Source organism: Primulina tabacum, chromosome 11, assembly GCF_025594145.1.
Source record: "Primulina tabacum isolate GXHZ01 chromosome 11, ASM2559414v2, whole genome shotgun sequence".
NCBI classification, from domain to species: domain Eukaryota; kingdom Viridiplantae; phylum Streptophyta; class Magnoliopsida; order Lamiales; family Gesneriaceae; genus Primulina; species Primulina tabacum.
The window spans coordinates 36820508-36832635 of record NC_134560.1 but is presented as its reverse complement, the minus strand read 5'-3'; the positions used below and the strand labels follow the sequence as shown (position 1 = coordinate 36832635).

General features: G+C 34.4%; 1 protein-coding gene across 2 annotated transcripts in view; it reads left to right on the top strand.

The window, feature by feature from the left end:
* Positions 1-2665: 2665 nt before the first annotated feature.
* LOC142519404 (flavonoid 4'-O-methyltransferase 3-like) overlaps positions 2666-12128 on the top strand; it is a 52565-nt gene continuing 43102 nt past the window's right edge. The window contains exons 1-2 of one of the 2 annotated variants that reach the window (XR_012813767.1): positions 2666-3447; positions 3549-3922. Coding sequence is in view for 1 of the 2 variants with exons in the window: in XM_075622408.1 (XP_075478523.1) it covers positions 2677-3447; positions 3549-3848 (1071 nt within the window). In the remaining variant the exon portion in view is untranslated. Of the gene's footprint in view, positions 3448-3548; positions 3974-12128 lie in introns of those variants that run through there. The other variant, XM_075622408.1, reaches the window with a different exon arrangement.

Below are 12128 nucleotides of genomic sequence, written 5' to 3'. Positions count from 1 at the left end.
CGTTGTGCAAGACTCACTCAACTGATTCTATAAGCTCTACTCTCTGATATATGTGAATGATAGTGTGTGAGTGTGTGAGAACTGAACAATGAATACATCGGGAAGGTGTTCTCACACACTGAGGGAAAATGACTTCTATATTAAGCTGATAACACGTTGAAGTGTTCCTTCACAACTGGTCTGATTGCTTCTAGTAAGATGATAAAGATTTAAGCGTGCCCTTCTTCTTCACACACTCTTGTTGTTGTTCTGTTACTTGTTATGTTCTTCACTGATATTCATATTCTATTTATAGGCGCGAAGATTGATCGTAAAGTGAGACTAAATTATTGTGTCTGTTGCATTTTGATTCTGTTCCTCGAAAATGTCTGTACTTTCCGACAGCCATTCTGGAATGTTTTGGCTTTAAACATTGATGCAACGTCTATTATTGTCCTTTGACTGGACAATTGCTTATGTACCTTTGTGCACAGCTGGATTCCATTGAATAAGCTTGTCGTGTTCTGCAACTAATTGGATCTAACAGATGCCCTGTTGATGCGATCCCGCCCACGAGATCTTTGATTTGTCTCGATCTTTGAAACAAGTAACCGACAGGTGTGATAATCGCCTCTAGATCACGCGGTCTAGCAATAATTAATCAACAATAGAAACAATCGCGTTCAAGAGAACCTCCAAAGAACCTGTCCTTGGCAACCCTCGTGATATTCGATTGACAAACGCCACAAAAGATAAATCTTTTGATAAGTTTGATTTGATACGACGCAAAAGTTATAACGAAACTTAAGCTTGTTTTTGAGAGAATTCTCGATGATAAGATATCATAAAAGATGAATAAAAATCAATGTTGTTTACAATGATGAAATTTTCGAGTATATATTGTCTCAAAAATCAAAATATATCAAATCTATTCCATCAGTTGAACTCTTCATCAGCTGGACTATGCTTCTAAAGGTCTTCCTTCTACTGAACCACCTATCAGCTGAACAATAAGTTGAACTGATTTTCGATTCAGCAGTTGAACTGATTCAGTTCGATTAATCAGTTGGTACTTTCAGTTTGCATTCTTCGATAGCTTCAGTTACGTTCAGCTAACTCCACATTTAGGTAAGTTTATTAGTAACAAATAACAAGTTTTGTTAACAACAAAATCAAGATTGCGAACATGAAATTCTAATATTCTATGATATATATTTAGTGAGATGTTGCAATGATAGTAGATGATTAAGGTCAAACTATAAATTTGAATTGACATATGTTGTATTATCTATATATTTTGCATGTCATTTCATCTTCATCTAAATTACTATTATTATTGGTTACTTTCCCTAATGTATATATAGTATATGGATGAAAAAACATTTTTTGAGTAATATATGTTTTGTTTATTATCATTTGCTAATAATACAAGTTTCTCAGATTGAATTTAACTTTATATATATATATATATATATATATATATATATATATATATAACGTGTATCACACGTACTTCGTGTCAGTAAGATTAACGTGTTAGTTACAATTGTCTCACTTCATGTTCATTGGAGCTCCCCGTCGGTTTGAAAATATTTAGGCAAAAAATTGTGTGAGACGGTCATACGAGTCGTATTTTGTGAGATTGATCCTTTATTTGGGTCATCCATGAAAAAGTATTACTTTTTATACTTATAGCATTATTTTTTATTGTGAATATCGGTAGGATTGACCCGTCTCAAGATAAAGATTCGTGAGACCGTTTCACAAGATACCTACTCAAATATTTAATGCATTTTATATCTTCTTTCCTTTTCCAAGTTTAATTTGAAAAAAGCCAACTTTCATTTATGATGGCCTTCCAACTTTCATTTATGATGGCCTTCCAACTTTCATTTATGAGGGTATTGCCCACATGGGTAGGATCTCATTAACCTAACTTTACTTGCTCCCACTTTTATTGAGATTAAATGCATAAAAATAACAACATACTTATCAATAGAAATGAATAAATTTATATGAATATATAAAAAATAATTGGACGATAATTAGCATAATAAAAATGGATAGTTTACAGTAATAAGAAAATTAAATAATATCTGGATATAAAATAAGTAGAAAAGGGCAAAATATTGATAAATACGAATGAAAAAAAAAAGAAGAAAGAGGTACTTCAACTCATATCGATAGATAATGAAAGAACAACTTCAAAAAAAAGGAAAATCAGAATTGCGGTCTTGTAAATTGAACTTTCTCTATTTTTATCAATGAATTTGCACTTTAATAATATAACTTGCATGTATTTCATTCTAAAAACAAAAATTCATTATAATACGACTAAAAATAAAAAAAATACAAGTTACTTTACTAAAAATGTAAATTCATTGTCAACATTACGAAAAATAAAAAAATTGCAAACTGCACGGCTCTCCATAAACATAACCTATTCTTATATGTGTTCATTTTCAAAGTTTATTTATTAATTCCGAATAAAGAAAATAATAATAATTTCTTAGCCTCCAATAAAAAATCAAGATATACGTGAATAAATTTTGGTTTTTTTCCTTTTTGAACAAACGTGTATTTTAGCCCACACACTTGAAAATAATAAATTGTGCGACTTTCCTTTACTTCACTTCTATTTATTGTGTGTGGTTGCATACATTTTCTTGCACACAGCAATATAAAGAAATTTGAAGGATGGAATCCAAAGTCAAAACACAATCACAACTCCAAGAAAAAGAAGCACAAGCTGCCCAGGTGGATATATGGAAGTATGTATTTGCTTTCACTCCACTGGCAGTACTAAAATGTGCTATAGAACTCCAAATATCTGAGACCGTTGAATCACATGGCGGATCCATCACGCTCCCGGAGCTATCCGTCGCCTTGCACTGCTCCTCCTCTGCCCTCCACCGTATCATGAGATACTTGATCTACCACGGTTTCTTCAAGCAGACTCGGATTATTCGAGACGATGAATCATCACTCTGTTACACCCAAACGCCACATTCTCGATTGCTTTTGAAAGATGGCATGGCTGGTCTCATCCTGCTCGAGAGCAGCCCCGTGATGCTCGCCCCGTGGCATGGCCTAAGCGGACGTGCTATGCTGAAAGGTTCTTATCCGTTTGAGGCCGCACATGGCGGGGTCGACTTGTGGAAATATGCGGCAGCAAATCCTGATCATAGTAAATTAATCAATGATGCAATGGCATGCCATGCTAGGTTGGCTGTTTCAGCAATCGTTGATCAGTATCCTGAGGCGTTCGAGGGGATCAGTTCTTTGGTGGACGTTGGTGGTGGGGATGGGACGGCGCTTAACGCCTTGGTGAAGGCTTGTCCCTGGATTCGAGGGGTTAACTACGATCTCCCGCATGTCATTTCTGTCGCACCGCATCGTGAAGGTGTGGAGCATGTTGGTGGCGACATGTTCAAAATGGTTCCCAAGGGCGATGCCGCTTTTCTTATGGTACGTTTCTCCAACATATATATTTATTGATACACATAACAAGTTGCATGTATGTATAAAATATGAGTAGAGGTGTTACATATTCTTGATTATATATATAGTGGGTGTTACACGATTGGAGCGACGAAGAATGCATTCAAATACTGCGAAATTGTATTGAAGCGATTCCTAGGGACAAGGGGAAGGTGATCATCATGGAGGCGGTGGTCGAAGAAGGCGAAGGGGTTGATCAGTATAGCGAGGTTCGTTTGGCGTTGGACATGGGGATGATGGCTCACACGGAGAAAGGAAAAGAAAGAACTTGGGAAGAATGGGGATGCTTGTTGAACGAGGTTGGCTTTACAAAATACACAGAGAAACGCATTGGAGATGTTTTATCTGTTATAGAAGCTTACCCATGAATCATGATGGATCTTGAAACGGACATCCTCATTGTAAAATTTGGTCTAAAGTGTGTGATGTCATAAATTGCATTGTTGGGGTGAATTCACATGCACGAAATGCAATAATTAAGTTGTTATTCATATGTTTTATCTTCTTAAAATAGCTTCTTCTTCTTTATTTCCCTTTTAACGGTGAAATGCCACTCAATGTCAAAATCACTTCGCGTTGTGCTCATGGTTTTCTATCTAAAATTAGTAAAGAGCATATTCAACAAACCCTAAAAAAATTCTTGCATTTTGATCTTATATATTTGTTTCATTACAATTTTTGTCATATATGTTACGCCCTGGGCTCGGACCCGCGTGATTGCACAATGAGTCCCCTATAGCAACTACTTTGTATTCTTCACCGTTTTACAAAAATGATTAACTCAAATTGCTATAAAAGTCCATTGTAGCCCATTGTAAACCCATTATAAATCTTTAATTTTTACCATGTGGGATAAGAGGTATCACAATCATCCATTCTCTAGAACGCGATGTCCTCGTCGCGACCTGACCTCTCGATCCACCAGCACCGAGAATCTAGAGGTGACTCTTACAAGCTCAAGAGTTGGCTCCCGTCATATAGCACTTTGCTCAGCAGGTTCAAGAGGTGACTCACATGTACATAACACTTTGTCCCGCATAGCACTTATTTCCTGGTGTTCCTTGCCCGTGACAGGCTCTGATAGCATTATGTCACGTTCCGAGTCCGGGCCCGCGTGACTGCACAATGGTCCCCTATAACAACTACTTCATTCGTCATCGCTTTACGAAAATGATTAACTCAAAGTTGCTATAGAAGTCTATTGTAGCCCATTATAAATTTATTTTAAATCTTTAATTTTTACTATGTGAACAAGAGGTATTACACCTTGCCTTTATAAATAGGTTCCTGCTGATTCGCTTATCCACGATGACTTTCCATGTATGGATGATGACCCATCTCGAAGAGGCCAACACTCTAATCATACGAAATTTGGAGTTGACATGGCAATACCAGCTGGGGATGCATTGTTCCCTCTTGGTTTCCGCCACATTGTTTCACACACCCCAACTGATATTTTCTGTAACGCTCCAGATTCGACGACTGTCCTCAGTGTACCAAGACGAGTCTTTCCAGCGTGCTTATGTCCTCACTCACACGCACCCTGGGAAACTTCTCAAGAGGTCACCCATCCCAAAATTGCCCCAAGTACGCTTAACTTTGGAGTTCTTATGTGATGAGCTACCGAAAAGAAGATGCACATTCGTGATATGAGTAGTACCAATCAAATCTTTTAAACCCTCTTCAACTGTACAGTCCATTACATTGAACAGTCTCGGAATCTCTCTCATTCCGGTGTGGGATCGGTTCATTCATGTTCCCTCCACTTAGAAGCCTGCCAGAAGCCGCTCATTGTCCGTGCAACCTCATGGCACCGGCGATCACCCCCCTCCCTCTTCGGCCCCGGGCCTCACATTATCCCTGAGGCTCGCCTCATTCGGGTAATTTCTGAGATTGCAACAGCAGTTGGGTCCACTGGCATGACTTCTGGTCAGTTTATGGACCTCGAGGGTGGATGATATTCTGGAAGCAAAATCAGGGACGGAGATTAAGGGTGGCGAATCATTGTATTGTTCGTCGATTTTCTGGAGCGTTTGGAGTCTACAGCTGTTTACGGATCACTTAAAGGCCCATTAATATTGTCTTAGCCCACACTTTTCCTAATTTCATTGATAAAAGCTTCAAAAATTCTAATTGCACTTTTTTTAGGATAAATAATTGATACATTATTATAAACATAAGAAATAAAGTTAGTAAAACTCCTATAATATATTTGGCAATAACTTGTGTGAGACGAAATAAAGTTAGTAAAACTCATATAATATATTTGGCAATAACTTGTGTGAGACGGTCTCACGGGCCGTATTTTGTTATATGGATATTTTATTTGGGTCATCCATAAAAAAGTATTACTTTTTATGCTAAGAGTATTACTTTTTATTGTGAATATCGGTAGAGTTGACATGTCTCACAGATAGAGATTCGTGAGACCGTCTCACAAGAGACCTACTCAATATATTTTAACTTTCACCATATCATTTGTATCCTTACTATATTATAAACCTACATGTTTTTTTTTAAAAAAAAAAACCATTTCTGGCATATTTCAGCAAATTTTCAAACTTATAATTTGCATGTATCAATATTTAGTAATATTTCTTCTATTTTTTTTCCCTAATATACCAACATTTATTTTGACATCTTGCGATTAACTAACTATTGGAAATATAACAAGTCATTAATATATAAACACTCATTAAATAAGAATAAAATTGAAAAATTGTTTATTTAATTGATATTTCCAATGAATTTATTAAGTTATATAAAAAAATAATCTTATATAATTGAAACGAAAATAGTTTATAAAATAAGTAAAAAAATTTAATTTCTTTTCCTACTAACTTCCAAGTTATTATAACTTTTATATTATATTTGTCATACAATAAGCTTCTCATATTAAGCGCGATAATTGTTTGTGATTAGTAGATTAATCAAAACATAGTGTTTCAGCTGTTGTACGATTTCAAATATTGGAGTACACAATTACCATTAGCTATAAGCACTCGGTCTTACAATTGATATCAGAGTCAATGTCAAATGTTCGATTTTCATTGATTGTAAGAGGTGCAATTATTGTGAGAGAGATTGTTGAGGTCCAACCTGACTCGGTTAACGAGAAAGTATTACTTTTATGTCAAAAGTATCATTTTTATTTGTAAATATATTCCATATCAATCTGTCTCACAAATACAGATATGTGAAATGTCTGAACTTATTCATATTAGATATATGCATTCCGAAATTATTTTCTATTTGTAAGAGTTGACATTTTATTTTACAAATTAATATTACAATACATGTACAACAATTCATGAAACCGATCACTATTCAGATATATGATTGAACGTGGATATAATTATGGAATAAATAGGAGTGTTTAGTTTCCGATTTTTCCATTTCCCATCATTTAATTATGTTGTTATTGTTTTAATAATGGATTGTTAATTTTTTTAAAAAAAAATTCTCAAAAGAAGATATATATTATTGAGAATAATAGGTCTAACCTATAAATTTAATTGGGTATTTGGATCGTATATGGGTAGGATTCTTTAAGATCCGTATACATCCACATATCCGAAAATCATCATACTTGATTAACTATTTATTTAATCGGATAAAAAATCCCCTCACACCCTCCTATATTCGGGTCAAGTATTGAATTTTTCGTCGGATTCGAAAGAAATTGTCGTGGTTAGGTCAATGATATATTTATTAGAGTTTTCAAGCAGAATGATTATAATTTTATCTTTTTTTTTTACACCATTTCGATATTGTTTTCGTTACCGATGAAGTTTATAATTTAAAAATTATCTACAAAAGAATATTTGTTGTGATCTTTCGCCTCAGTTTGATTTTATTATTTTAGCGGAATTTAGTTAAGAACAAGTATCAATTGCTTTTTGTCCCAATTAACTCATCTATGTGTACATAGTGAATGCTAAAGAAATCAAGTTTCTCTGAATATATAATAATGTCAGTAGATGTCATTTCCACATGTAGGTATGAAAAAACCATGTTCTAAGAATAAAAACAATAAAGTAAATAGGAGGAGTTTTTCTTAAAATTATATTCTAATTAGAGAAATAATTGGCATGAAAATTAAAATTGAAAATTATTAAACAATTCAACGAAAACAAGTCTGGTCAACTCTGTCAATGAAATTTGATAACTTGATCATTGATGTAATCAGAGACGGATGTATTCTAGGGCTGTACTGGGTTGTAGCCCAGCCCACTTTTTTAATAATTTAGCGACGGTTACTGGGTTGTAGCCCAGCCCACTTTTTTAATAATTTAGCGACGGTTTTTCAAAAATCGTCGCTAATATTTGCGACGGTTGTAGTAAAACCGCCGCCGATCTGGATCGGCGACGGTTTTAATTGCACCGTCGCTAACTAGTGACGGTTTATTCAAACAGTCGCTAATAACAGTCACTATTAGCGACTGTTTTTTGAAAAACCGTCGCTAATAGCGACGGTTGTTTCAAAAACCGTCGTACATCAATGTCTTAGTCCAATCAAGTCCCGTCCATTTACAAGGATGAGACCAAATTTATCCTCTGATCCGCCCCACCTCAATTCTACAAAATTTCTCTCCCACCTCACTTCTTCTACTAAGCGCATTGCTGAATTACATACTGCACAGAGAAATGAAATTGAGTATATGTTGTCAATTGGAGAACGTGATTCTGGAAGTGGTGCAAACCAGATTGGTAATTTGCAACGAGCATGAGCTACTCGTTGGAGTTCTCACTATGATTCGGTAAAAAGCTTGATAGGTATGTACACTGCAACTTGCAAAGTTTTTGAAGTTCTCAGTGATTATTCTCCAAATGGAAGAGTTAAGGCTGAAGTTCGGGGGATTTACAGAAACATGGAAAGCTTTGAATTTGTGTTTATTTTGCACTTAATGCATAAAATTATGAGAACAACAGATACTCTTTGTCAAATTCTTCAAAGAAAATCTCAAGACATTTTGACTGCTATCACATTTGTCACTACTACCAAAACTTGCCTTCAAGAATTTAGAGAATGTGGGTGGAATGAATTTCTTCAGGAAGCTAAAGTTTTTTGCTCAAGAAATGAAATTGATGTACCTGACCTTGATTGTCTATATAAGATTGGACGTTCCTGTCGGCAAACTACAATAGAACATCATTACCACTTTGATGTTTTTAATGCAGCAATAGATTTCATTTTGATGGAGTTAAATACTCGGTTCAATGAGTCATCGGTGGAACTTCTTTCTCTAGTACAGCTTTAGATCCTAAAAATTCATTTGACTCATTTAACAGTGATGATATTTGCAAGCTTGCGAAGAAGTTTTATCTTGGAGATTTCACAGATCAAGAAATTGTTGCTTTGGAGTATGAATTGATACATTATAAACTTGATGTGATGCAGAATTTAAAGGTTTCTACACTTGTTGAGTTGTGTCAGCAATTGACCGAGAGTGGACGGTCAAGTGTTTATGTTATGTTGACTAGATTGATTCATCTTGTTTTGACATTACCTGTGTCTACTGCCACTACTGAGCGGGCCTTTTCAGTAATGAAGCATGTGAAGACGGCACTTCGCAATAAAATGGAGGATGACTTTCTTGCCGATTGTTTGACACTCTATATTGAACGAGATTTAGCTAAACATATTGATGTAAATTCTATTATTGATGAATTTTATGTTTTAAAATCTCGTAGGGCACAACTTCGTTGAACGATCTTTTATTCCTGGATCCGTCCCTGGATGCAACTGAGATCAATTCGTGTTAGAATTTTAATCATTCAACATTTGATTTAATCTAGATAAACAAACACACAATTCTATTTAATCTAGTCACATGTTTCAATAACATGATAATGTTTGTTTTCAAGATTTGAAAACATAGGAAATTGATATATCATTTTTTTCATGGAGCTTTTTTAATTAGTAATCTCGAGATTTAATTGAGGTTGTATTTGTAATTAAGCATAAAATACAAATATAAAAAGTGAATATTAAAATAAGAATAATTTGTTGTTTATGTATTCTTCAATCTTTTGTAAACTTTGATTCTAAACTCTCGTGAATTCTCGATTGTTCTCTTCCCTATTGCCATAACCCTTATTTTTTAAATCGAAGAAAACAGAAAATATACACCATTAGATGAGAAATTGATGCTTGTGAGAGATAAATCCCATTTTTCTATTTTGATTATCATTATTTTTCAATGTCTGTAACCTTATTTACAAAAATGAGTGCATAATACATAAGAACAATCGATCGATTTACTTGATTTATGGTCTGCGTAATTGGAACGAAGACATGAGGTAAGATTAAAACTGATAAAGAAATAGAATTTAGTGGAATTCTTATAGAAGTTTGATGGATGTATATGTGTTAGAGTATATGCCTTGTAAGCCAATTGTTGGTTAGAGAATTTATTGAATCAGTTGTAATAAACAATCTTTGTTTTAATATAATTCATTATTTCATGGTTTGTTATTTCTTTATATGTATACCCATGTGATCAACATAGATAAAAGAACTTGATTATACTTTAGTACAAATGAATCGTAATTCGATGTTGAAACTCATTTGTAAACACTATATAATCTAAATTTGTTCCTAGTCGATTCAGCCGCCTAAAACATTGATAAAGGTCGCTTGAGCTCGAGACTAGCATCTGTGATGTTGTGTACCACATTTCTTGGTAAGGGCATAGAGATGTCCAAACATGCATATGGATAGTCATATGATGATTATACCGAACTACCCTCCCTTGAACTTTCCAAGTGGTTATCATTCATCGAGATGATAATTCTGTGGTTATGATTGTACACCATTAGTCATTACGACCCGGGATAACACTGAGGCTCTATATGCTAGGGCTGTGCTTCGACTCGTTTACTGACTCCAGGAGGGTCATCAGGTGGCAAGATTGGGTATAGTTGCGACACATGTAGGAGTCAATGCATTGTAGTCGGGAATTCACCGCTCACCTACGGGTGTGGATATTCTATGTGATATGATGAAATAATAGTGCATGGAATCTCTGGCCAGAGTATGAGATGTATGTTAGAGAAGGAGTTCTCCAATTGTACATGCGATGCCACTATTTATTCTCAAATATTTGTCACATAGATATCGAATTATTATGCAACCCTCGATGAACCAATGGTTGCAGATTCGATAGGGATATATGAGATGAAGGGACCATACTGTACATTAATCATAATCGACTGGTTCTTGCAGGCACTTTCAGTGATACCTAGGGAATCATGGGGCGATGCTACTAGGCGCTCTTACCATAATTCGATGAGTTTAATTAGAAATATGATTTTTGACATTCTCATGATCAATTGTTGATACATAGAATGAGACAAATTAGGGTAAGCCCGAATAAAAGATTGTGTCCTGAATCACAAAGAGTTGTGAACCCACAGCTAGCTGTATCCCTGAACCATTGATGGTCACACAAGTACTGGATCATTTGTTTCTGTTGAGAGAATAAATTCAAGAAGTTGAATTTATATTATGATTTAGTAAATTCAAGGAGTTGAATTTATGATAATTAAATTTTGAGAAAATAAATTAAAATGAGTTGAATTTATGAGATGGTAAATTCAAGAAATTGAATTTATGAATTTATAAAATTTAGAGAGAATACATTCAAGGAGTTGAATTTATAAAATTTGAGAATTTAATTTATTAAACTCAAAGGTTGAGTTTATTAAATATTAAATTAAATATAGTGAGAATTATGTTTTATGGGTTTGTAGGAGTACAAGTCCAACATACTAATAACTAAAGTTCTTTATGGACTTTGATTAATTAATTAAACTAGCTGGATTAGTCCAATTAATTAATCAAGCTCATTAATGTTAATTATGAAAATTAGGTCATGGCTTATTATAAAAAGTAGTAAATAAGTCATAAGCCCAACCACCAAGCTAGCCTTCACTCTCACCATAATTTTCGAAAAAACACTCTCTTTTTCTCTCAAAATTTTCGGCCTCCATCAAAGTCTTTTGGTTGAGCCATATCTTGATTTTTATCTTCAACATTAAAAGTTCTTCCAATTATTCTAGTGCTATTTGGAAGAGGAACAAATCTTCTAGTCGTGGACTTGATAGAAGAATTGAAGTAAAGGAGCCTCGAAGGAAGATCGTGGGAAATACTTCAAGAGCTATCTCCGCTAATCCCGGAATAGTTGGAGCCTTGTGAATCTTTCACCAAAGTAAAAGTTTTAAACATCCTATGTATGTTTAATTATTAAAATCACATGAGTGCTCAAATATATCTTGAATGTTAAGATCTAAATTTTTTTTAAACTTCCGCTGCGTTTGGGCATTAGAACAATCGAGATCCAACAATATGTTCACCTACCCGTTTCTTCTTTCCAAAAAAATAGATTAGAGGATTTTGAAAATTTGAGACTCAACAATAAAAAAACAAAAACAACAGTACAAGTAGATCGGTGATGAAATTAGCTATAATTTCTGGAAATAAATGAAAGATAAAGGTTGTATTTTAGTTTCCACATGTGGAATGGCACATGGATTTTGAAAAGTTAATATTTTTGGAGAATTTTCTTGAAAACAACTGTCCTAAGTCCTAACCCACAAGAAGTCGGAGTTTTTAGATGAAAAAGATAGTCTCGGGCACTAACCAA